The 24,815-nt window shown below is 45.5% G+C and overlaps 1 protein-coding gene across 1 annotated transcript; it reads right to left on the reverse strand.

Annotated features, from left to right (window-relative positions):
- Positions 1 to 2,923: 2,923 nt before the first annotated feature.
- ATPAF1 (ATP synthase mitochondrial F1 complex assembly factor 1) lies at positions 2,924 to 23,283 on the reverse strand. Its single transcript, XM_075003226.1, has 9 exons — positions 22,983 to 23,283; positions 21,876 to 21,984; positions 18,763 to 18,813; positions 18,001 to 18,063; positions 15,897 to 15,947; positions 13,582 to 13,629; positions 11,769 to 11,864; positions 7,792 to 7,899; positions 2,924 to 4,181 (listed from the first exon to the last, which is right to left on the reverse strand). The coding sequence occupies exons 1-9, from the start codon at positions 23,210 to 23,212 to the stop codon at positions 3,987 to 3,989; spliced, it is 951 nt and encodes a 316-aa protein (XP_074859327.1). The 5' UTR covers positions 23,213 to 23,283; the 3' UTR covers positions 2,924 to 3,986.
- Between the last annotated feature and the right edge of the window lie 1,532 nt (positions 23,284 to 24,815).

The following is a 24,815-nucleotide window of genomic DNA, read 5'->3' on the forward strand; positions in this document are numbered from 1 at the left end:
GGAGCTGGCGCCTGGCTCCGGACTGCCCGCCACTCAGGGAATCCAGGAAACAGACTGGTGCAACAGCACTGGTCAGTTTTCCCTCGCTCCTGTGAGTGGTGGACAGCTGGGACCAGCGGGGAAACTGCTCCTGTCAGGGGCAGCAGCCTGACTCTTAACTGCCGCCACTGACAGGAGCTGGGAAACTGACCAACTCAGCAGTGCTGGTCAGTTTCCCCTCTCCTGTGATCAGCAGGCAGCCCAGAACCAGGCCCCCACTCAGAAGAGACAGGAAACTGACCGGCGCTCCTGCACCAGTCAGTTTCCTGGCTCCCCTGAGTTACGCAAAAATTGACTTACGTGGCTTGCACAAGAACGCAATCTCCACATAAGTCGAGAGTCTACCGTACAGCATCATAAACTGGCTACTAAAAGGCTATTTAATTTAACAGAGCAAAGCAGAACAAAAGCCAGTGGCTGCAACTTAAAGACAGACAAATTGCCATTAGAAGGAAGGCACAGATTGTTTTTGTTTGTTTGTTTGTTTGTTTGTTTTTAAACAGCATCAGCGATTAGCCACGGAAATTCACTCCCCCAGGAAGTGGTAGGTTCTCCAGGTCTTCAAATCCAGAATGGATGACTTCCGGAAGAAATGGCTCAGGCTGCGAGGCCAGAAAGGACCATTACGATCATCTAATCCCACAGCATCCAACACACTCACACATGTTCGTCACATGCAGCGAAGAGGGAAGCGTAGTGCAGCGAAATGCGGCACAAGAGAGCCGCATACAGGGGGGTCCCCTTCAGCTGCTCTGCGCACACACCTCACCACATGGTGGGACAAGTGCGTGGTGGCAGTGGTAAAGGCAGCTCCTCTGGCTCTGGTGGGCTCCAGCCATGGGGTGGCTGCTGCAGTGCAGCTTCAGCACTGGGCAGCTGGCGCTGTGGCAGCAGACGCTGCAGTGAGTAATCTCAGGGGATACCTGGCGGTGTGGGGGGCGGGGAGGGGGCAAGTGCTGGCAATCTGGTAAATTTTTCTTAGATACCACTGAATTCTAATCTGATCTGCACACTGCGGGCCACAGAACCTCACCTCTGCCACCCATAACCTCTGGCTGAGTTACCAATTTCCTCAAATCACGAGAGAGGGTGAATAAGGGGAAGTTATTTACTTGGGCCCATAATACAAGAACTAGAGGACACCAAATGAAATTAATGGGGAGCAGGTTTAGAACTAATAAAAGAAAGTTCTTCTTCACTCAGTGCATAGTTAACCTGTGGAACTCCTTGCCAGAGGAGACTGCGAAGGCTAGGACTATAACAGAATTTAGGAAAGAGCTAGATAAATTCATGGAGGTTAGGTCCATAAAAGGCTATTAGCCAAGGGTAGGAATCATGTCCCTGGCCTCTGACTGTCAGAGGCTGGAGATGGATGGCAGGAGACAAATTGCTTGATCAGTGTCTTCAATCCATCCCCTCTGGGGCACCTGGCAGACAGGCTACTGGGCTGGATGGACCTTTGGTCTGACCCAGTATAGCCGTTCTTATTTAAAGACTCCAAGAGACAAAGAACCCATCATTGACACTAGTGTAAAACTGTCAATGACCCAGGCCCCATGCTACAGAGGAAGATGGGGAGAAAAAACAAAAACAGAGTGTCTGTCATGGGCGGGGAGGGACTGTGAACACCAAATGTGGCAAAGAGTTAGACCCCGAGCATGTGGGCAGGACCCACCGGTCAGACACCTGGAAAAGAATGAAGCAGGAGAACAACGATTGTCCTCCAAAAACACCACACCCGCCCTATTAGGGAACAAGGTTGGCACCCAGCTCCTGAAGAAGAGAGCACCAGGGCACACCCCAAAAGAAACAGATGTCCAGGGACTTTTGGGAAATCAGGACCTCCTTTCTGGAGGCTCTACACCTCCATCCCGGTGGCAGTTCCGTCACAGCTTCTCCTACAGGGACTCCATGGACCCAGATGCCTACCAGGACCTCTGCCAAGCCAGCACGTCATCTTCTCTAATTCCTATTTAGCTGGTGAGGGATTTCATGTTCCCCGATCCCATCCCCATCCCATCTTCCACTTGGCCTGACTGGTCTCCACCTTGTGCTCAGGGTCATGCAGGAAATCCTCCAGAGGCTGCAGGGTTATCGGGAGGGTCAGACAGTTCTGGGGAGATACCAGAGTCTCCTTCCAGGAGGTGCAGAGAGAGCTACAGGTGTACATTTCGAATCCAGAGTGCAGGCCCCAGCCAACAAGGGGGAAGAGGAGGAGTATGTGTGCGCACGTGCGCGCATGGGGGAAGAGAACAGTATTGAGCTCATGTCTTAAGTGAGCAACATGCACAATATGGTAATTCTGCCCGATTCACACCTCTGCCTCCTTCTAATAATGGGTTGAGCAGGGGTTATAATCCCTGCTCTGATCATGGCTACCTGTCTGGCTGGGAGCGAGTCTGCCCCCTCAGACAAACAAGGGTGGTTGGAAGGGATAATGAACATTTGCAAGGTGATCCAGATCAATGGTTCCGCTCACCTTTTCCATCCATGTGCAGAATAAACTTTTATGTGCACTGAGGCACGTGCGATGTACACCACCAACAGAACACACTACACCTAGCTGGGAATGCTTTGCTGATCAGCTGCGTGCCGTCTGACTTTCTCCTGAGCAGCTGTGCAGAGACTGCTGCTCTGGACACAGCCAATGCTGAGTATGTGCTAACCAGGATAATTACTGCTCCCGAAGCATGCAATCCATTCCAGAAACAGTTCAGTGTTATTCCCCTCCCTTAAGCTGTAACTGCAGAAAAAACATTGGGTGCTTTTCTGTTTGCTTCTCTCGCTGTGGGCTAGCATCATATTGCCAATGACCTGTGCACAGCTTTTGCATCCTCACTGCATATATCATTATGGCCTCTATTTAATGATTCAGCAGTTGTTTGCAATGACGGTGGCAAAAAATGGGACCTCAGGCAGAGCTTGTAAAATCCTTGCAGGAAAGGAGCTTAGTTTCATGAAAAATCACCAAGGTTCTTTAAGACAGAGTAATTTTAATTGCTGTGTGTACTTATTCTAATGCATGTGTCTTATCTCCTGGTGATCCTAAACAGAAATACAGAACTCTCTATTCCAGACCATTTTTAATGTTCTACGGTGTCTTTCCCAAACCACAAGTAAGAGTGATACTTCTCCTCTTTCACATGGATGCATTAAAGAGCTGGATGTCCAGAAGACATCTGACCATAACTATTATGATCTCTAAAATATTTTAATTATCTCATGGACTACTTTAGAAAGTCCACCATGCAAAAAAGAACCCCCGTTTATTACATCCTCTCTTCAGGGCAATGATTTCCAGTACAGTGACCTAACACCTGGGTACGTGAATGAGGTTCATGCCTCAATTAAAAAAAACAGATATTCCCAGAGTCAAATCTAAATCAGCTGAATGGTTTTTCTCCTTAGTTGCACTATCAAAGAAAGCAAAGCATGCATCTATGCATGACATGTTAATCAACAAAGAGGAGTCTGTCTTAGATCAGCAACTGTATTATCTTTTCAAGGCGGGATGAAAGAGGGGAATTGATAGTCCTCATTCAAGATAAAGATCCCCGACCCATGTATTTAGAGTGGAAGACAGCTTCCAAATAGCTTTTACTGAACACAAACATCCCTTGTTGTCTTTCTCCAGAGGCTGATGGAGTCCCGTACGTGGCCTCCCTTCTCTTATTCGACCGATCAGATCCAAAGAAATATAGAACTCAGGCTGAACTGATTGAAAGGGAAAATATGTTGTTTTGATGGAGTCCTACTAAGATGCATCATTCCCATTCCGCCTGAATTAGGCTGCCACATTTCCTCGAATGGATACACAATGTTCAGGAGTGACTATCAATTCCTGAACCTTTCTTCTGTCCAGCTTTGCAGCAAACAGGCCCTGTATAAAAAGCGGTGTCTGCCCCAATTTCAGTTGCCTTTGGCCTGTATGCTGTGCAAATCAGATGTTAGGTTTTGTCAGAGTCCAATCTAGGTCTCAATTCTCTTCCAAGTCCACTCTGCTCAAGCTCTGCTATAACTGCCATGTACTTAAACTCATTAGGTCTATGATTGAAGGTCTCCACTAAACCATAGGTCTCTGGACGATCCGTTGCATAGAAAAGCTGCACCTGATTGGCAATGCACTGAGCTTCGGGGACATTCTGCAAGGTTTAAAAAAGAAGAGAATGTATCAAAATAGCATAAGCAGCACTTTGGACAGGAAAGTCAATTCCCCTTTCTAAAAGTTCTGCAAATGGATCCCTCTTCAGGTTGCTTCTGTTACCTCAGCAAGCTTCTGACTCAGTTCAAAGCTGTTCTAGTTCTTCAAATCTCTTCACAAGCCTGATCCACCTTGTCATCAACCTACTTACCTCTGGGTCACTCCTACAAACTCGCTCTTATAGGTACGCAGTTTAGGAGCTACAGCTCCGCCACCCTCTCATGCTCCACTCCCTCCTCTGAATAGACCCTTTTCAACTTTCCCCTCCACTCCTCATCAGACTGCCCCCATCAAAACATTCAGTAATACTCTGTATTAAACACAGCAAAGCAAACAAGTCCTAACAAACGTCTGCTCAGCACAGTTAGTCTACCAGCACAAAATCCTGTCAGTTCGGGGTGAGGTTTGTTTCTGGACTTTGTTATATCAGTACAAACCCTAATGCAGGCACAATTATACTGGCGTAAAGGCGCTTTATACTGCTACGGGTTATCCCTTAGGTGGCCACTCACTGGCTTCCTGTCAATCAGATGGTTGGGTATAGTAGACCCCTGAGATATGCCAATTTGACCTGCGCATTTCTCATTTTAACATGAGTCAAGGGAGACCCCAGCAGCAGCTCCAGCCACAGGGAGCTGCTGGGGCTGGGGAATCCCCAGACGTTAAAGGGGATGGCAGCTGGCGGACCACAGAGCTCCGCCAGCTCCAGCCGCAGGGAGCCGCCACCAGGGCATCCCCCATAACCTAGGGATTCCCTGGCCCCACTAGCTTCCTGGGAGAGGAGCAGGTGGCCCTGCCCCCAACTTGACTTGCCAAAAAAAAAATCGAATTACTCCTGGTTCCCCAGGAATGTGATCTCCGAGCAAATCGAGGGTCTACTGTACTCTGTGGAAGGGTGTAATCCTGCCTCACCCTCTCGAGGTCTGGCATGCGCAGCGTATGACAGACCGCGCAACACGATGTACCTGAGGTCACACCAGATGGGGTGGAGCAACATGTTCTTAAAGATGGTGCCTCCTCTCTGCCCCATATAAAACCACATCTGGTTTTATCCCAGTACTGGACAGAGGAAAGAACACCCCTGCTGATGACATGCTGGTTCGAAAGCAGACAAGCTGCCTCCCTACCTACTCCCCTTCCTCTATGGAAATAAGCCATAATAGTCTGAGGATCCTTTCCACCAGCGTAACTACTACTGCTTTAATTAGACAGACATGAGTTACGGTGGTTCAACTGTACGTGCAGACACGCCCACAGTGAATGACCAGTTTCACCTATTTGGAAACTATTACAGAAAAACCCTGGGGTTCTCTCAGTTTTATTAACCACAGAAAATTATTCCAGATTTTTTTTTTTTTGCTAGGGAGCAATTATTCATAAATATCCTCCAGCCACGCCTCACTGGCTCACTTTGCTTGGCCTCTCAGGTCAAGTGCTTCTGTTTCCTGATGGGATGAGCACCTAACAACCAAGCTTAACCCAAAGCAATGTTTCTGAATAAAAAATCCATTTTCCTTGAATAGTTTCCAGTTTCCACACTTCCTACTTGTGTGAACCTTTCTGATCCAGGAACTTTCTTGATGCCCATGGACAGATGGCGCAAGAGGAAGGCAGAGCTTCACTGAGATCCCCAACTCAGATACATGCAAAATAATTCACTACAGGGCACCTTGTGAGATCTCTACTGAGAGCCAGTACCCCAAAAGGCATCACAATCACTGTGAAACATATGTATGGATAATATTTAAGCATCTGTGTGTCTATGTTGAAAATTAGGCTTTTAAAGCAGGTAACCAGGCCATGACAAGTCTCAGACAGAATCATAGAACAATAGAGCTGGAAGAGACCTAAAAAAGCCATCAAGTCCAGCCCCCTGCCCTAAGCAGGACCAAACCCAACAGATCAGCCCAGCTAGGGCTTTGTTGAGATGAGACTTAAACACCTCCAGGGATGGAGACTACACCACTTCCCTGGGTAGACCATTCCAATGCTAAGGTTCCTTTCACAGCAAGAGAGACTAGACTTCTCTGTCTTGTCATGGTTGTACAGGTTGAACTTCTCTAATTCAGCACTCTCTCACCTGGCAACATCCATAACCCAATATGCTTTTAGTTAGCCGGACAACTACTTATCATGGGTGTGGCCAAGTTTCCTGTGGTCCAATAAAGTTTGTTTACAGCACCCAGTCCTGGCTCTCAGTGTTCCGTGCTGTTATTTAGCTGTAATATACCCCTAAATGTCTTCTAAGCACCCAGTAAGCAGTGGAAGTATTGGTAATGTGCTAGACAATATTGACCTATATAATCTGGCAAGTTTTCTCATTCGGCACTGGTCGTGTCTCGAGGGTGTCAGACTGGAGAGGTTCAACCGGCAGGGTGAATTGTACAACAAAAATAAGAGAGAGTACCATGAGATCCTCTTCATGACTAAAGATAATGAAATGAGCTGGTTGAATTACTTTACACATTCATACAAACATTCCTTGAAACATTATTTTTCTTTTGAGATTTACCTCACTCTAGTATTGAGAATCCTATATAAAAATATAATTCACAGACAAAACTTTGGCAGCAAAGCTAAAATTGGTAATGTAACAACAACAGAACACGGGGGTGATTGAAAATCAAATATCAGAGCAGAAGAAAATGTCCGTTACGGTAAAAATGTCACAATTTGTTTTGCTGAAGTGTGGAAATGTCGAGTTTAGGTATCTACATTTATCCATTTTTAAGACCAGAAATGACAATTTGATTATTCAGTCTGACATCTTGCACAGAACGGACCAGTCATCCAGTTACCCCAACACCGAATTGAATACATACCTATACCTCACAGAACTGGAAGGGACTTCAAGAGGTCATCAAGTTCCGTCCCCTCCGCTCACGGCAGGACCAGGCACCATCCCCGGCAGATAATTTTTTTTAATCTATTTGCCCCACACCTCTAAATGGTGTCCTTAAGGACTGAACTCACAAGCCCAATGCTCAGTTCATGCTCTCGGCAGAACAAGTCCCATAACCTTATTTACAAGTACTATCAGAACTATCCAGGTGGCCGTACGTTCTCACTCAGAGGAAGTACAGGAAAGCACAAGGAGAATCCAATGCAGGTTTTCAGAATAGTCCATCAATGTTAATTTTACGAAGTGTATTTTAACACTGCTGGGAAATGCCAACTTTTTATTATTATTCTTTAAATCTCCTTTCCGAAAGAGGAGAAACTGAAGCGCTACAATTCTGTATTTTTCTAAATGATCCTTCTGAATTTTGCTAATGCTGATAATGGGTGGGGGGAAAAAAATCAGCCAGAGCGTGAACTACAATCACTAGACACCTGGTCTGCAGGCTTCTGGCAATGTGTGCGCCTTACCCTCCAATGGATACCTGTAGATTTCTTTAACTTAACTGCTTTAGCAGAGATGGAAAAAGAACAGCACTTCTCGGTCACAACATCATCTACTTTACAAGACTTAATTTTTAATTGCTTTTAAAGAAATACCAATGAATCAGATCTTAGTATAACACCAAGGAAACAACATGGGAGCCTCTTACCAGGAAACTGGAGTCCATTTCAGCAGTCATTAGCACTATTCCCTTTTCCTTCTGGAGCTCTGGATAATGGTACAATATCAACTGGGTAGAGGCAGTTTCACCTCGGGTCTGCAGGAGATAACAGAGATTTCTTAGCAGTGCCATGGAGAGAACTCTAGATTTATTGCAAATTTAGCAGACAGCTAATAAGAATTTGAACATCAGCTGCATGCATAGACTCATTCAGAGCCCCATCTGCCTTCCCAGCAAGGTCATGGAGAAGCAGTTTTAACTAAGAGTTAATTATTTGCACTTCTGTGGGTCTATAGCCAACAGTGACTTTCAGACTCAGAGGCTGTGTCTACACTAGAGTTTTGTCGACAGAAGGCCAGGGAGCGTCTACACGCATAAAGCGTTCCGATGACACAGTCTCGACAGAACTCTGCATTTTCTCAACATTGTTATCCCTCGAAAATTTGGGGAATAACGCTTTGTCGAGAAGTGCAATGCAGACAGAGGGGGCTTCCAGTTCACCAGGCAGCCCTGTTTGCAGAGCTTCCGGTCAGCCATTCTGTCGACAGAAGGCAGGGCAGTCTGGCTTCTCTCTGTCAACAAGGTGGATTGCTCCGCCAATCTGCTTCTGCGTGTTGATGCACGCTGGCGACAGATGCTTCTAATGCAGACATAATTTAAGGCCACAAGAGACTACTGGATCATCTAATCTGACTTGCAGTATAGCCCAGACCAGTAAATCTTAACCAGTTCTCACTGCACTCAGTCCAATAAGCTGCGCTGGGCTGAACTTCCAGAAGGGCACCCAGTCCTGAACTGAAGGCAGCAGGTGATGAAGGAGCCACTACTTTACAGTTTTTTCCAATGGTTTATCACTCTTGCTGATAAAAATGCATTCCTTATTTACTATTTGAACAGGCTGGCTTCAGCACCCAGCCATTGGTTTGCGTTCTGCCTTCCTCAAGAGATTAAAGATCCTGGTAGTGCCTGGTATTTCCTGGTATCATAGTGGGTGCTCTTGCAGAGTTGCTTGTCTACTAGACCCCTACACCTTTTTCACGGTCATTGCTTACCTTGACACAGTCTCATTCTGCAGGGAGAGCCTGCGTTCATTGTTTCTGGATACATATCTTTGCAAGTGGCTGTATTAAAAGGTTTGTCTGAATGGGTCCAGCTTACTAAATGAACTAAATGCCTCTGTATGTCTGTCCTGTCCTCATCACCCTCCCACAAGCTGAGTGTCACCTGCGAATTTTATCATTAGTGATTTTATATTTACTGCTAGACCACTGCTGAAAATAACTGGCCTAGAACTGCTCCCTGTGGAGCCATGCTCAAAGCCCCACCATTTGATGACAATTACCCATTGAAAACTACTTTCTGAGGTCTGCACTCAGCCAGTTCTTAAGCCATGTAATGCTTGCTTTACTGATGTTGCATGGCGCTAATTTTTAAAAGCAGACTACCATGAGAGTAGTATGTCTATTACAAAAATCTATTACATCTACTTCACTGTCTTTATCACACAACAAGTTATATACGTTACTAGCTGGGAATTTCCTTTGTTTGCCTCTATTGAGTGTAATCAGGTCACGATCGTTGGTCCCTAGGCAACCACCATTTTCCAGCCCAGTGAGTCATTCATTTTTGTGTGTCACAAAGAAGTCCAAATAGAACTGCCTCATGTTGTGGACAATGCCTGTTGTGCTAGAAAAGGCTTATTTTAGATTTAAATACATAATAAATAGATATCAAACTGATTGTAGAGAGAAGACAGATTAGAAAGCCTGTCTAAAATGAACAATACTAACTATCAGAGAGGTAGCCGAGTTAGTCTGTATCTTCAAAAACAACAAGAAGTCCTGTGGCACCTTATAGACTAAGAGATATTCTGGAGCATAAGCGTTCATGGGCAAAGACCCACTTCGTCAGACACATGAGTGGGGCGGTTCAGAGGAGGATTTAAAGAGGGGGGTCTCAGTAAAGGGGAGGATCAGAGCTGACAAGGTCTATTCAGTAAGGGTGGAAATGGCCCATTATCAGCAGTTTATGTGGAGTTGTGAACCTCAAGAGAGAGGAGAAAACAAGTCAGTTCAGTCAGGGGGATGTGGCTCACACTAACTATGCTGGTGGTATACAACACAATTAAATCATAGCGGCATTAAAAGCTAAGTAGTTTATAGACATTTTATTTATGGCTCAGATATTTTCGTAGGCAGTAAATACAGAACAGAGGAAATGCCCAAAACTGTTTAATAGCCCCTGTATTAAATTATATGATACCACTGAAGGGTTCACATAGCTGCGTATTTTCACCAAATTTATTAACTCCACCACAGTCACCAAAACTGACAGCATTTTTACTATCCGAGAGTCAGAAGCACAGTGCAAAAATTGGAAAAGAGTGGCAGTGAGACTCTCCTAGTCTATGGTGCTACTTTATATCATATGTGATGAATTTACAGAATCCACTGCTGCCAGTGGTCAACATGTAATCAGTCAATTTTATGTTCACAAAGCACATTTCATGCCTAAGGATCCCACAATTATTTAGAAACCATATATAGAAAACACAGCACCTACGAATGAAATGCAGCTTCCTCTCGGGTCCAATTATATCACCTGTTTTACCGCATACATCACTACACTAGAGTTGAGAATAAGGAAGGGAATACCCATGCCAATTAAAGATCCAGAAGCTATTTACCAAGTCAGAATCTGAGTCACCAACCAGCATCAATTTCGCTATTCCCACATGATGGACCATGGAATTTTTAGTGACCATAAACCTCCAGCTCTCTGGTTTCAAGTCCAAAAATAAGGCATTGCCGGCCATGCAGTACCACCCTGCTGCATGGGCTTATTACTTTTATTTGGAGATAATGATCCTGGTTTTCTCCACAAAATTCTTCCAGATCTACAGAAGGAAACACTAAGTGCTAGGGATTATTATTACTGCTGTACCACCATAAAAGTACCAGGGACTTTGCTCACAAACTGAATATTGCCACAAACTAAATACTGAGGAATTTACTGTCTCCACTAGACAAAGATCAGTGAGCAATGATGAACTGCAAAGGTCACAGGAGAAGCTTTTGTTAAGTACAATTTAGTCTCTAAGCTCTCTGTGCACTTTTTAAACTCTTTAAATATTTCAAAAGGTTAAAGGGAACAATCAGGCAAGACGGAAGGAGCAGTGGAGGGAAGAGAAAAATTAAAAGAAGCAACTCCTGAAAAGACAGGAGGGAAGAGCAACTCATGTAACTCACTCGATCAAAGGAGTGTTCTGCTAATAGGCAGAATTAAAGAAAGTTCGTGGGAGGAGACAGACAAGTTGTGACTCAGAGGAATGAATGTCACAGGCTGAATCTTGGAGGTCTCCCATCAGCATACTGCACAAGTCTGAACCTGCTTAGCCTGCTGAAGCTGGAGACTGGAACACAGAGAATTGTAACTGCATGTCCACCAGAAAAATCCCCTGGATGATTTTTAAAAGATTGAGATGACTTTCTGGACTCCCATGCACAGGCTAAGAGAGGAGCAGTTACGTAATTCTTGCATAAACTGAAGGCTGGTGGATGCATGACAGGAAACCTTGCTTCACTGAATAGGCGGACTCCGAACAGGTAGGGCAGAGCTCCAGAACAGCTGAGCTGACAGACTGGTTCAATCTCATAGGGCAAATCTAATCAAACAGAAACAGTAAGGGCCAAACAAACATCTAAGATGTCCACAACTTTTTTTCATTTACAATACAACAAAGGGTAGCCTCATTTAAAATCATGCACCAGCAGCTTAAATGCTGCATTACACGAAGCTAGAGGAAACAGCGCAAGCTATTGCCTAGTATTTTATGGAATGATTCTGCTGCACAGAGTTTCGTGTGTTTGTTTAAAGATACGTCTATTTCTCCACGTCAAGCAGAACAAAATGCACCTGGAGAGTCAAGCGTCACTCTGGAGAGTAATACCAACCGATACACTCACCTGAATGTTGATAAGCGCAGTGAAATGCAGCTGTGATCCTGCCCACTGCCCCACAAAAAACTCATAGCCTTCTTTCCTTGGCAAAGCATACAGGAACTGGGGAGAAAAGACAGTCAGCATCACATGCTCTCCCAACCCACAGTGGAGTAAACAGGCAAAAAACAGGACCTTACAGGCAACCTTGCTAGGAATCACAGCAGGGAGGCGGTTATGGAGATAGAGGTTCAGCCTTGTCGAGCACAGGGTACATACAGCGACAAGCTATTGTGAAAAGCAGGCTGCATCTACGCTGCATACCTACACACTGCACAGAAAAGCAGTTGTGGGCCTTTTCCTGCTGCTTCCACTGCCTCATTGCTGGAGCCTTTCCCAGGGGTGGTGGGACACTAGATTGCTAAAACAGTCATGCAGGCAGGGTCGGGTAGGCACTGCTTGGGCATGCAGAAACCCAGGCAGATAAAACATTCTGGTGTGTCTTTACTGTACTTGCCTAAACCATACCTCACTGCTGTATGACATGGGGGCAAATCGTGTGAGCCAAAGGGCAAAACAAGATTTTATCAGTGTATCTGTACCAACGTGGTTCTTCAGCATAGTTTGCAGTGTCATCCCAGTGTATCTTTTCCACTACGGAGAGGGGTCAGGAGCAATCCAGCATAGGGTGACTAAGGGTGGGACTTCTGTATGCGGAAGGTAGACCTGGTCAGGGTCGATCTTTCAGGGTTTGATTTCACATATCTGGTAAGGATGCATGAAATCGAACTACCTGAGACCGACAGTCGACCCCTGCACTCCTCAATCTCGCGAGAAGTAAGGGAGGTTGACAGAATAGTTTCTCCCATGGATGTCCCTCTCTGAGGGCAGCCAGGTACATCAACTGCAGATAAGTTGATTCTACCTGCACAATTGCCATAGCTAGAATAGTGTATCTACAATCAACTTTAATGTCTAATGTAGAGCTGGCTTCATTTTGCAGTGAAGTTGCCAGGAGCAGGGTGAGCAGGAAGACATACAGCTGTACAAAAGAAGTCACGGCCATGCAGTGGCCTGTGAGGCATGGCTCTATTCGCCATGGAGCAGCCATGAACTGGGTTTTGCATATGGAATTGTGGTCTGTTGCAGACTGAACATATCAAACCCTTTGTACCTGGCATAATACCAGCTGCAATCAATGAAAAGACACCCCCACCCCCAAATTAACCTTACTGGCCCTAAATCAAGCACTTTTCATGGAGCCAGTGTCGATAAAGCGAGCGTACAGGGCTAGCTTCTCCACAGTGCAGCGCACAGGAGATTTAACCACATGACACCAAACACAGGGAATCTGAGCCACGTAGCTAAATTCCCACGATACTACTCAGCTTGGGAAACTGCTTGGCGCCCAGATATCATTGTTGAACTTCTTGCCTGTTACAGCCATAGCGAAACGTTTGACAGCTACGAGCAGCCTGCTGTTTTTAACTGACCACTAAAGCAAATACTTGATGAAATGGCTCTCTCTAATCACAACGAGAAGTCCTGTGGCACCTTATAGATTGACTGACTTTTTGGAGCATAAGCTTTTGTGGGCTGACGAAGCGGGTCTTTGCCCACAAAAGCTTATGCTCCAGAAAAATCTGTTAGTCCATAAGCTGCGTAGGACTTCTCATTTTGGTGATAGACACTAATACGATTACTCCCAATACTTTCTCCAATCACATTACTACAATTCATCTGACTAGCAAAAGGTCCAAAGTTCATAAACTTCTGGTCTCACTTCTAGAGAGAAGAATCCATTAAAGCTGTACACATGTGCAGTGCATATCACACTTACCGATGGACAGTTCTGGGCACGCTCCCACATTAAACCAAATGTTTCTGCCTTTGGAAGAGAAACAAAAGCACTTAGGTAATTATGACAACATGAAAATAACAGAGATATGGCTGGCACTCAGTCACTCCGTCAACCTTTGTAGGATTCAACCTGCATAAACAGTTAAGTCTCAAATATGTAAATGTTAACAATTAAGCAACAATTAGTCTGCCTCAACTGAGCAGGTTTGCAGAAATGAGATGTATGACAGTTAACTCTTAGCTGTGTGAGGATCATGAGCACCTCTTCTACATAATTTGACTCCATCAACCAAGGATTAAACAGAGACTAGGAGTGGCTGGCCCCTTACAAAAGCAGCTTCTCTGCCCTGGGTGTTAATATCTCCCCATTAGACACTGACAATGGGCCACATCCCCCTGCCTGATCTGGCTTGTTTTTATCTCTTTTGATAATGGGCCATTTCCAACTTGCTGAATAGACCTTGTCAGCTCTGGCCCTCCCTTTTCATAGGACCCCACTCTTTAAATACCCCTCTGGGACCCCCCTCCCCACCTCATGCATCTGACGAAGCAGGTCTTTGCCCACAAAAGCTGATGCTCCAAAATATCTGTTAGTCTATGAGGAGCCACAGGACTTCTTGTTGTTCTTCAAAATTAAAGTTGCCTGTGCAGCCTTAACTAAAGCTCTTGCACATATACTTCACGATACAGTCTTTAATGATGGGATCACATACTGTTTTTTTGCACAGGCCCTCTACCATGTCAGGATCGACAGTGCTCAATCAATGAGTTGCTACAGTTAACTGTGAACTCTCTAAATCATACTTTATGAATATCATGATACATGTCTCCTTGTTCGTTTATGGTGGGCTGCTTGCTATGGAGAGATTGAATGGGATTGTTAAAGATACCAAGCAGGAAAGGTAGAACACTGGCTCAGAGAAGAAGTTCCCTCACTTAGCAAAACAAATCCAGCAGTAAGCCATTCCAGACCTAGGGCCCAGAAAAGAAAGGATGAAAGGGGTGTGTTGGGAGAAGATGGCCATGTGGTGTAACTGAAAACAGGACAGGCTGGGATTGGCTAAGGACTCAGACACACACACAGAATGCAGCAGCTGAGATGTAAATTCACCCTGAAACAGCTCGCCATATGTTGAGTGTGCAAGCAGGTCCCACTGTCACAGGTGAAAACTCCACAGTGTGCTTCGATCTGTTCTATGTTGAAACAAGGATTTGACCAAATCTGGACAGATTTTTACTGGGGACGGAGGACACGCAAAGCGCTCATTGGGTGCAAAGGCTGCCTTACTAACCGTTTTCAAATCCATGAGCCCCAACACGCCACTCTAGAGCTTTTGAAAGAAAAGGTTGCCAAAATTTTTTTATCATGGGAAAAACCAACTGATTTTTCCCTAGATCCTTTCTTGTTTATGGACAATCTGTTCTGGCTGAAATTTTCCAAAGCTACTCCAGTCAAACAGACCCGTGCTCCATAATGCTATGTGACAGACCTGAGTTTGGTCCCAATGCTGCAGGAAGGAAGTTGATACCACAGGAATAAGTGATTCGAAAAGTTAAGGGTTGGGAAAGTTTGAAGACTATGCATTTAATCTATACGAGGAGCCTTCTCCAATGACCACTGAGGTCAATAGCAGCCTAAGAAAATTGGCTTTCAAATGACTGTCTTACATTAAAGTTACTGCCAGAGAGTCTGGGTTAAGAAACCTGGCTTTCGTTAAAAACAACAAGAAGTCTTGTGGCACCTTATAGACGAACAGATATTTTGGAGCTTAAGCTTTTGTGGGCAAATACCCGCTTCCTCAGATGCATGAGTGGGGGGTGGTTTCAGAGGTGTATTTAAAGAGTGGGGTCCCAGTAAAAGGGAGGGCCAGAGCTGACAAGGTTTACGCAGCAAAGTGGAAATGGCCCAGTATAAACAGTACTTATCACAAGAGCTAAAAACAAGTCAGAGAAGACAGAGGGATGTGAGCCTTTGTCAGAGTCTAATGGGGAAATATTAGCACCCAGAGCAGAGAAGCTGCCTTTGTAAACTGCGAGCCACTCCCAGTCTCTGTTTAATCCTTGGTTAATGGAGTCAAGTTTGCAAATAATTTCCAAAATATCTGTTAGTCTATAAGGTGCCACAAGACTTCTTGTTGTTCTCGATGCTACAGACTAACATAGCTCCCTCTCTGATACTGGCTTTCATTAAGTGATTGTTGTTAGAGGCAACAGACATATAGGAAAAGGAAGTTGTATTGCAGATCTTTTTATGTAGACCTCCATGGTGCACATTTTGTCATGGAAACTACTTACAGGAATAACGGCATAAACGGTATCTTTTGCAGAAAAATACTGCTGCCAGATCTGTAAGAAAGGAGGGAAGCCAAATATGACTAAGACCACAGACAATCATCAAGCATTCTATAGCAAACCCTTTTAAAAGTATTCATTTGTCAGCTACTCTGACTGTAAGCACCCCAGGGCAGGGGCCATTTTCCCACTCCCCCCCTGGCCCCCGAAAACTATGATCTCATATATTATGCTCCAAAACTACTAGTATCAAATGATGCATATTGCAACCAAACAACTGCCATAAACAATGGGGTCAGATTTGGCAGTCCCCAGTTTAGTAATAGTGACAAATACTTCGGACCATGTGACTTTTCACAACACTGCCCTCAAGTGAACAAGCATTTCTGAGTAAGGCGCATAGGAGATCCCTCCCATCAGAAGACTACTTAAATTTTTTAAGGATTCTCTGTATCGACACAGTGGTTTGCTTCTGAGAACTTCAAAGCACTGGATGAAGCTGGGTTGGTACTATTCTTTTTGTTACAGATACAGAGGAAGTGATAGATATGACCAGCCCAAAGTCACTAATGAAGTCAGTGACAGAACTAAAACAAAGCTGTCTCAAAATTCTCTTCTATCTTCTAGCCAACACTGGCTCCCTCTAATTGCTGATATTTAATCAGAATCTTCAGAAGGACCTCTAACAAATGGAATCTTGAAGTGTGGTGCTGACTTTGTAAGCAAGGTACCCTCTAATGCTTCATTACCTCAAATTTTGAGGAGCAAACAAACACTTTGCTTGAGGTAGGTGCTTCAGAGATGTAGAATGGAAGCAGATTTTTAAAAAAGATAAAAGAGGAAAGTAAATCTCATGGCAACACTGGCTAGTGCACCATGAAAACAGCCTTTAATCTTGCTGTTTTAATAAAAATTCACTTCCTTCCCTTCGCCCTGAGCATTGTTAATGCTAATGAAATGCACCAGACTGACAGCTAAAAGGCTTTAGATCTTCTGAAGAACCACAGAACAGGTACAGCGCAAACATCAGCTTCCTGCAAGATGCCCCAGCAACCTACTTCAACTCTGACTGCAGCCAGTGAGCAGACACATCAGTCACCACAAGTATTAGGGACATGGGCAATTACACTGAAGGCAGCTGTTGATCAGCTCAAGAGAAAGGTTCCATGTCAGATTACCTCACGCTGAGACAACGTTTGGTTTTGTGTCTATTTAGGTTTTTTTTTTTAATATCATCATCTGTGGCTGAAAGAGATTCCTTTATTTACAAAATTCTTCCAAGTACACATTCCAACCCGCCATACAGAATACAGATTGAACCTCTCTAACCCAGCACTCCCTGGTCCAGCGACATCCATGGTCTGGCATGATTTTAGTAAGCCAGATGAGCATGGGTGTGGCCAAGTGTCCCATGGTCCCGTAAACTGTGTTTACAGCCATCAGTTCTGGCTCGGAGTGTTCTGTGCGGTTTTTAGGTGTAATTTGCCCCTAAATGGCTATGTCCATACTAGCCAAAAACTTCAAAATGGCCATGCAAATGGCCAATTCGAAGTTTACTAATGAAGTGCTGAAATACATATTCAGTGCCTCATTAGCATGCGGGCGGCTGCGGTGCTTCGAAATTGATGCAGCTCGTCCCGACAGGGCTCCTTTTCGAAAGGACCCTGTCTACTTTGAAGTCCCCTTATTCCCATCTGCTCATAAGAATAAGGGGACTTCGAAGTAGGCGGGGTCCTTTCGAAAAGGAGCCCCGTCGTGACGAGCCGCATCAATTTCGAAGTGCCGTGGCCGCCCGCATGCTAATGAGGCGCTGAATATGTATTTCAGCGCTTCATTAGTAAACTTCGAAATGGCCATTTGCATGGCCATTTCGAAGTTTGGGGATAGTGTAGACACGGCCAATGTCTTTTAAGAGCCCCATAAGCAGTGGAAGTGTTGGTAATGCTGCTAGACAATATGGACCTCCCAATGTTCTGTAAATTCTCTGGTTCCACATCAGTCAGGTCCTGGAGGTGCCAGAGTAGAGAGGATCAATAAATGTTCTAATAAATGAAATCGAAAATGATGCTTCACATTTAATTTTAAAATTTTCATGTAAATGTATCACCTGCTTTATTTCCTCCGGAGTTTTCTCTTTCACCTTTTCAACATTAAGTATTGAATCAAGCGTCTGCAACAGAAAGCACAAAGAACTCATAATGAAGGCAGTTCACTGGTACATTACACAGGACAAATCCAGGCAGCGGAGAGTTCAGACACTAAATCATATCTTTGCACAGCTGTCAAAACAAAGTCAAGTCATCAGATAGCCAGACAATGAAAAGAAAAAGAAATACATACCAAGATGAATAGAAGTTTTCATATTGTAAATTTTCATTCCAATACTTGCGAAATGCAATAAGACCCATATGCTTGTAACATGTATTGTTTCTCTCTCCCCTTCTGCCATTACCTAGGTACATGCTGTTAGTAGCTTTCACAGTTTTAACCAAGGTTGCTGGTACTGAAATAGTAACCACAATATAGTCCCTTGGCAGCATCTACTCTGATGGAAATAGGAGCAGCATGAAAAAGTTCTAACATTTTTCTGCATGCATTCAAGACAGATTCCCAGAATGGTAAGGACTTCTCACATCTCACAGAGACGAAGATGGACTGTGAACCCACTGCTCTGTTCTGAGATTCTGAAGTGTCAAAACTATTCCAGTACTAAAAAATAGAAGTTAAAATGAGATACAACATAAAGGAATTTCAGCTTTGCATCCCGCAAGAACTGGCCTAAGCAGAATGCAGTGTTTTAAAAAAAATAATCTCATGGCTTGATTCATAGGCATGCCATAGCCAGATGTAGAGGTCCATTTCATCTTACCTTATCTTTTGTGAATCCCTCCTTTGATGACTTTGTACCCAAGGCTTCTGCCTAAAATTAAAAAATAAGTACTTCATGTTTTAAGTGTTTTCGTGTTAATTGGAGCCCCATCTCCGGCAAGCATAATACGCCTATTGACATAACCCTTCAAGCTTGTGCCCTGTGGGTGGAAGTGAAGAAATCAAAGCGCATACCTATGCTTGGTTACCTTGTGCTGCTCAAGGGGCAGTGACGAGGCCTAAAATTAGACCTACAGCTTTTCTTTAACATAAGTAGGTCACACCCACCACATTGTTACTGTGCTCTGTTCTTGAAGCATGCGGATTTACAAAAACAAGAATCACAGATTTTAGAGATGGAAATGTCTACTAAGATGCCATGTCCACCCTTGTGGCTAAAGGTGGATTGCACATTGCTTCAAAACTTGTCTCTTCTTAAAGGCTAGGTCCACACTACAGAGTTTTGTCAACAGAAATTACTGTCCAGACTTATTTCCTGCCAGAACGAGTCCTCACCTAACAGAAGCGACAGAGAGCAGCCAGATTGCCCTCCCGTCTGTCGAAAGAACAGCCAACCGGAAGCTTTGCAAACACGGTTGCCCGGTGAACTGGACGCCCTCTCTGTTGACAGAGGGCCCTCCAAAGTGTCTACACTATTTTGCTGTCGACAGAAACAGTAGACAGAGGCGTTAAGCCTTGCACAGGAGTGACTTAACTTTCCTGAGAAAACTGCTGCATTCTGTCGACAGCTTCTCAACAAAACACATTTGTTGTGTGGATGCTCCATGAGTTTTGTCAAAAAAAGCCCAAAGAGTCTCAAATAATGGGGCTTCCCCCACTGCCCTTGGCCCCAGTCTACACAGAGAAAGCAATCTGCTGTGAAGGGTATTTGCCAGCAACTGTCTCTACCTTAATTAGTACAGAAAATTATTAATTACTTGTGTGGAAAGGACAAGTTTCAACACCTTCAAACCACGTGAGTGTATTCCCAGTCTAGTAAAACTAGATCTCAAGTCATCCTCATTGTAATGGTGGTGAAAATGAACCCAGGGAATTTGTTGCTAACAGCAACAACTGGTCACTTACCAGTACACAAAGGACCTTGGAAATTGTTCTCCATGTAAAACACTGAATTGAAAAGGCTTCCCATAAGAGAACCTAAAGTTTACTTCACTCCCTACCTAGCCAAGCTAAACGTAAGTTTTTGAGGAGTTGATGCAGCCAGGTATTTGAGCATAAGTGGCCTCAGTGACTTTAATGGGACTACTAACATGCTTAGAATCAGGCATATGTTTAAATATCCTACTGAATCGGGGCCTATCTTTTTCCTCACAGATCAAATAACTCCCGGACTCTTAATGAAGTAGGTGATGACTTCCAACATTTTCACACCTGAATTCCTTTCCACATCCACACAACTCAGGCTCATAAAAATGAAGTGACCCACAAAAAGTAAAGTCCTAATGTGATACAGTTTCAGCACCCTACATGACAAGTCATCTGGTGGAGTACTCAGTACAGCAACAGTGTTTTGGGTTGGAACAGAAAAGTTTTTTCTGTGTCATAAATGGTTTTCTTTATAAAAGGTAATTTAAAGTTTAGCCCTGTGATCCTGACTGCGCACTTTAAGGCAATACACTCAATGCACCAGTCTAGACTGGGTAAGGGGTGCACTGATTCATCACACAAAGACAAATGCTGTTAATTTTTCAACCCTGCACTAATCTTCATGTCCACCAAGAGAAGGTGATAGTACAGCGGTGGACAGCCTGTGCCCCATGAGGAGTCTATGTAGGGTCCATGGGGCATTTTGTTTACTCCTGCCTATACACAGGGTTGCCAGATTCCACTAGCTTCTATCTTTTTCTCTTACCAGTATTACTAAAGTGACACACAAAGCAAAGGTGTATGACGTGAGGCGCATGCTGACTGGAGAGGTAGATCCATGGAGGATAGGTCCACCAATGACTTTTTGCCAGGATGAGCAGGAATGGTGTCCCTAGCCTTTGCTTGTCAGAAGGGGGAAAAATGGGTGACGGGACAGATCACTTGATGACTACCTGTTCTGTGCCTTCTCTCTGGGGCACCTGGCCTTGGCCACCATAAGAAGCCAGAATACTAGGCTTGCTGAACCATTGGCCTAACCTAGTGTGACTGTTCTTATGATTTTATACAAAATTGACCGTGAGAGCCAGGCACCAATCTGCATCCAATCAAAGCGCTGTTATGGTTCAACTGGCACATCCACCAAATTCCAGGAACACAAACACAGTTAGCAAAACTACCCTGTCCTGGGAGACCATCTTGGTTAAAACAATCTTGCAGCTCACTAAGATGAAGGAAGGCCACTCATGTGGCCCACTCACTAGCCTAGGTTGCCCACTGTTGTTATAAAAACATCTCTGAAAGGGAAGGAGAGGTAAGAATGCTTAAAATGAAATTAACTTGGATAGAATAGCGGATCCAAACAAGTCAACAACAAGTGGAGTAAACTACTGGGAATTATTAGCTTCAAAATTAATACGCAACTCTCTCTCCACCCCATTTATCAGTGGTTTGGAATCAGGTTGGAAAATGTCAGGTCATACAATATGATAACTCAGCTGGACCTGCGACTGATCACAAACTCTTGGAATAAGATTCAATCACGGCATTTAGCAACAGCTAAATTGGTGCTATTCACTGTTTGGCACAAGCACCTCTCTTCCATATTTGCAGAGTAAAAGAGAGGTAGTTGTGTTAGTCTGTATTCTAACAAAATACAACAGCAGACATGTAGCACTTTAAAGACTAATAAAATAATTTATTAGGTGATGAGCTTTCATGGGACAGACCCACTTCTTCAGATCTATCTTGAGATCTGAAGAAGTGGGTCTGTCCCATGAAAGCTCATCACCTAATACATTATTTTGTTAGTCTTTAAAGTGCTACATGACTGTTGTTTTCTTTGGCATACTTGTAGTGAACATTGCACTTTCAGACACAATATAAACAGTGATCAGGTATGTTTTTAATCCCAAACAATAATTTCCATCCCAGTACCACAGTTGTAACAGATGACAATTTAAGCTAATTTACACGTGAGACTGAAATGAAGTTAACAGTTGGTCTTGCCTTTTCTTCCATATATCTGACAAAGTCCATTTGCTTGGACTGTCCCACTGGCTGCTTTTTCACTTCACTTCGTTTCTCCAAGCGGGATTCAAAAACTTCCGGGTTAGATCTGAACAAAACAGAGAACATTACTACTTTTGAGTGGCAACTACCATGCTAGCATTTTTAAAATCTGACTTTCTACAACAGAGACTTCAATTCGCATTGGCTGGGTCTATCCAGCACAGGTTTCCCACAGCAGAGAGGTCATTGGGTTAGGGATGGACCATAAAGTAAGCAGCACATATTCTGATGATTTTCAAGACTCTTCCTCCCTCCCTGCACTCCACCTTGTAATACTAAAACAAATGCAAAATCAAAAACTCCCATCCACCACTTAAATGCTTTGCATAAGTAAGGCTATGATTTAGTGCCAGAGGTCATGGCAGTCACAGGATCCATGACTTTACCTAGCTCTGCCCTCCTGTTATTTTAGTAAAATCATGAATGGGTCACAGCAGTTTCTGAAAACTTTTGTTCACTGTCTGTGACTTCCACTAAAAACAATCATGACAAAAACGTTAGCGTTAATAATAAGCTATTCTACCTCCCAGCCAACTCTTCCTCCCCATTGTCACAACCTCTCCCTAAGCCCCCCTAATGCCGCTGCCAACCCCTCTCTCTCACTACCTGCTCTCCATTACTGTAATATCTGGATCTTGAGAAAACCACAGCCCAGACAATGCTCGCAAACACCTCATCCACTGCACCCCACGACCCCCTCCCGCTTGCTGCAGCACCCAATGCCCCTCACAGCACCCTCAAGCCTGAAGCATTCACCAGCTCCCAGAAGACCCAAGTTAGGCTGCTCCCCACAGCCCTGAACCCCAAGTCCCACCAAGCATCAGCTCCCCCTGCCCCCATGACCCCTGCTCCCTATGCTGCCCAGAACCCCATGGGGCTGAAGACTCCAGCCTCACCACCAGGTGTACCCCACTTCGCCAGATGTCCCCCAAGGATGCCCCCCTCAAAAGGGTCCCCCCTCCCCTAGTGGCCCCGCCCCCAAGGATGCCCCCCTCAAAAGGGTCCCCCCTCCCCTAGTGGCCCCGCCCCCAGGTCCCCCCGCACCTGCGCAGCGCCTGGATCTTGTCGCGGTACCGCCCGTAGAAGGGGTTCTCCTCTAGGCCGGGCTCGCCCTGCCCGGCCGGGCCCCGCGGCACCGCCAGCAGCCGGGCCGCCGGGGAGAGCAGGCCCAGGGGCCGGAGCACCGCCCGGCTGCGCACCGCCAGCGCCCCCCGGTACAGGCCGGAGACCTGCTGCAAAGCCCCCGCCATCGGCTCCCCGGGCGCTGCCCACATGCAGCGGGGCCGCGTCCGCCCCTCGCCGGCTCCGGCTCCGGCTCCGCCGCGCAGCCCGCACGAGGGTTCCGGCCCGCCCAGGTTCCGGGCAGGGGGCGGAGTTCACAGGTCCATGGAAGGGGTGGGGGGGGACCCGCCTTGTGCAGCACGTGGGGGGCCCTGAGCGCAGGCTCCTCCTGGTGGGGGTGGGGCAAGGGGCCGGCTCCTCTTTTCTGTCCCTCGGCGGATTTCTCCCCTCCCTGTGCAGAATAAATTTTATGTGCACCAGGGCACGTGTGAATGTGCACCAGGGCACGTGTGAATGTGCACCACAGGCCGCGGGCACCAGGGCGGTGGGCACGCGGCTCCTCCGCTGGGCGCCCTTGGAACCCCGCCTGAGAGGCTGCACAAGGATGGGTGGGGGAGCTGGGTTAGTCTGTATCTTCAAAAACAAGAAGTCCTCCTGGGGCACCTTATGGACCCTCTGATATTTTGGAGCATAAACTTTCGCAGGCAAAAGACCCACTTGTATCTGACGAAGTGGGTCTTTGCCTACGGAAGCTGATGCTCCAAAGTATCTGTTAGTCTATAAGGTGCCACAGGACTTCTTGTTGTTGTAGCCTGGGACGTGGCTCCAGGGCGGGGGCATTCCAAGACATTGGGAAGGGGTCGAGGGCCACACATTCCTGTAGAAGGGGGCAGGGTCTGGGATGGAGGTTGGGTGCAGAAGGGAGCTTGAGGTAGGGGTGCAGGATATGGTGGTGTGTCTGAGTAGGAGTTTAGGTGAAGAAGGGGGCTGTGACTTGGGGCTGGGGTTTGGGGTGCAGGGTCAGAGATGGGATAGGGCTCCGGCTGGAAGGCACTTACCTAACGCACCTCTAGCTCAGCACCACTTGCAAGCAAGCTGCCAGGTTTGTTCATGGCACAGGGGAGGCTTTCTGTGCTGCCCTCATCCTAGCAAAACCTCTCACTTCCTGTTGGCCAAAACAAAGCCCCTGGGAAAAGAGGTTTTCTGAGGGTTGAGACAGCAGGCAAAGCCCCTCATGCAGCTAGCCTCTTTGAGCAGCACTGCTGCTGCACAGGGGTGGGTGCATTAAAAGGCTTAGTGGGACAGATCCAGCACCTGGGCTACATCTTTCCTGCCCCGCTGTTGGGCTTTACCTGGGTTCCTCTACCCTTTCATCTCACACTTCATGTTATTTCTACATAGCCCACCACCTGCACATGATGAATTTGTGATAGTGATTTTTTTTTTTTTTTAAGACAATCTCTCTCTAGTAGCTCAATAGATCTCTAACCACACATAGGATTCAGGTTTAAAGAATGGCTCTAGGCTGAGTAAAAAGGCAGCGGATTCAGCCTCTGAAGTTAAGTCTGTGTTGGGGGCAGTCTGAATAGGTTGACTTCTAAAGTTTAGATAATGATCAGTAACTATCCCTGGTCCGTTTCCCAACACACATCCACAAACCAACCAAAGAAAAATATTTCCACCAACAAACAGTTGAAATGGACTGGGCAGATAGGCAAAATGAGGAAAATGCTGCATTAGAACTTCAGTTTGATTTAAAAATACACACGCTGTATAGTCTGACATGCATAGTGGACCATTCATGTTTTAATAGTC

The sequence above is a fragment of the Carettochelys insculpta genome, chromosome 9 (genome assembly GCF_033958435.1).
Source record: "Carettochelys insculpta isolate YL-2023 chromosome 9, ASM3395843v1, whole genome shotgun sequence".
Lineage (NCBI taxonomy): Eukaryota > Metazoa > Chordata > Testudines > Carettochelyidae > Carettochelys > Carettochelys insculpta.

What these genes read in the sequence shown, in the direction of transcription:
- ATPAF1 (XM_075003226.1), bottom strand. Translation starts at nt 23,212, where the DNA reads ATGTGGGCAGCGCCCGGGGAGCCGATGGCGGGGGCTTTGCAGCAGGTC. An exon ending in AAGATCCAGGCGCTGCGCAG is followed by an intron (nt 21,985 to 22,982) that starts GTGCGGGGGGAC and finishes TGTTTTGTTCAG; the next exon opens with ATCTAACCCGGAAGTTTTTG. An exon ending in CTCCGGAGGAAATAAAGCAG is followed by an intron (nt 15,948 to 18,000) that starts GTGATACATTTA and finishes CCTTTCTTACAG; the next exon opens with ATCTGGCAGCAGTATTTTTC.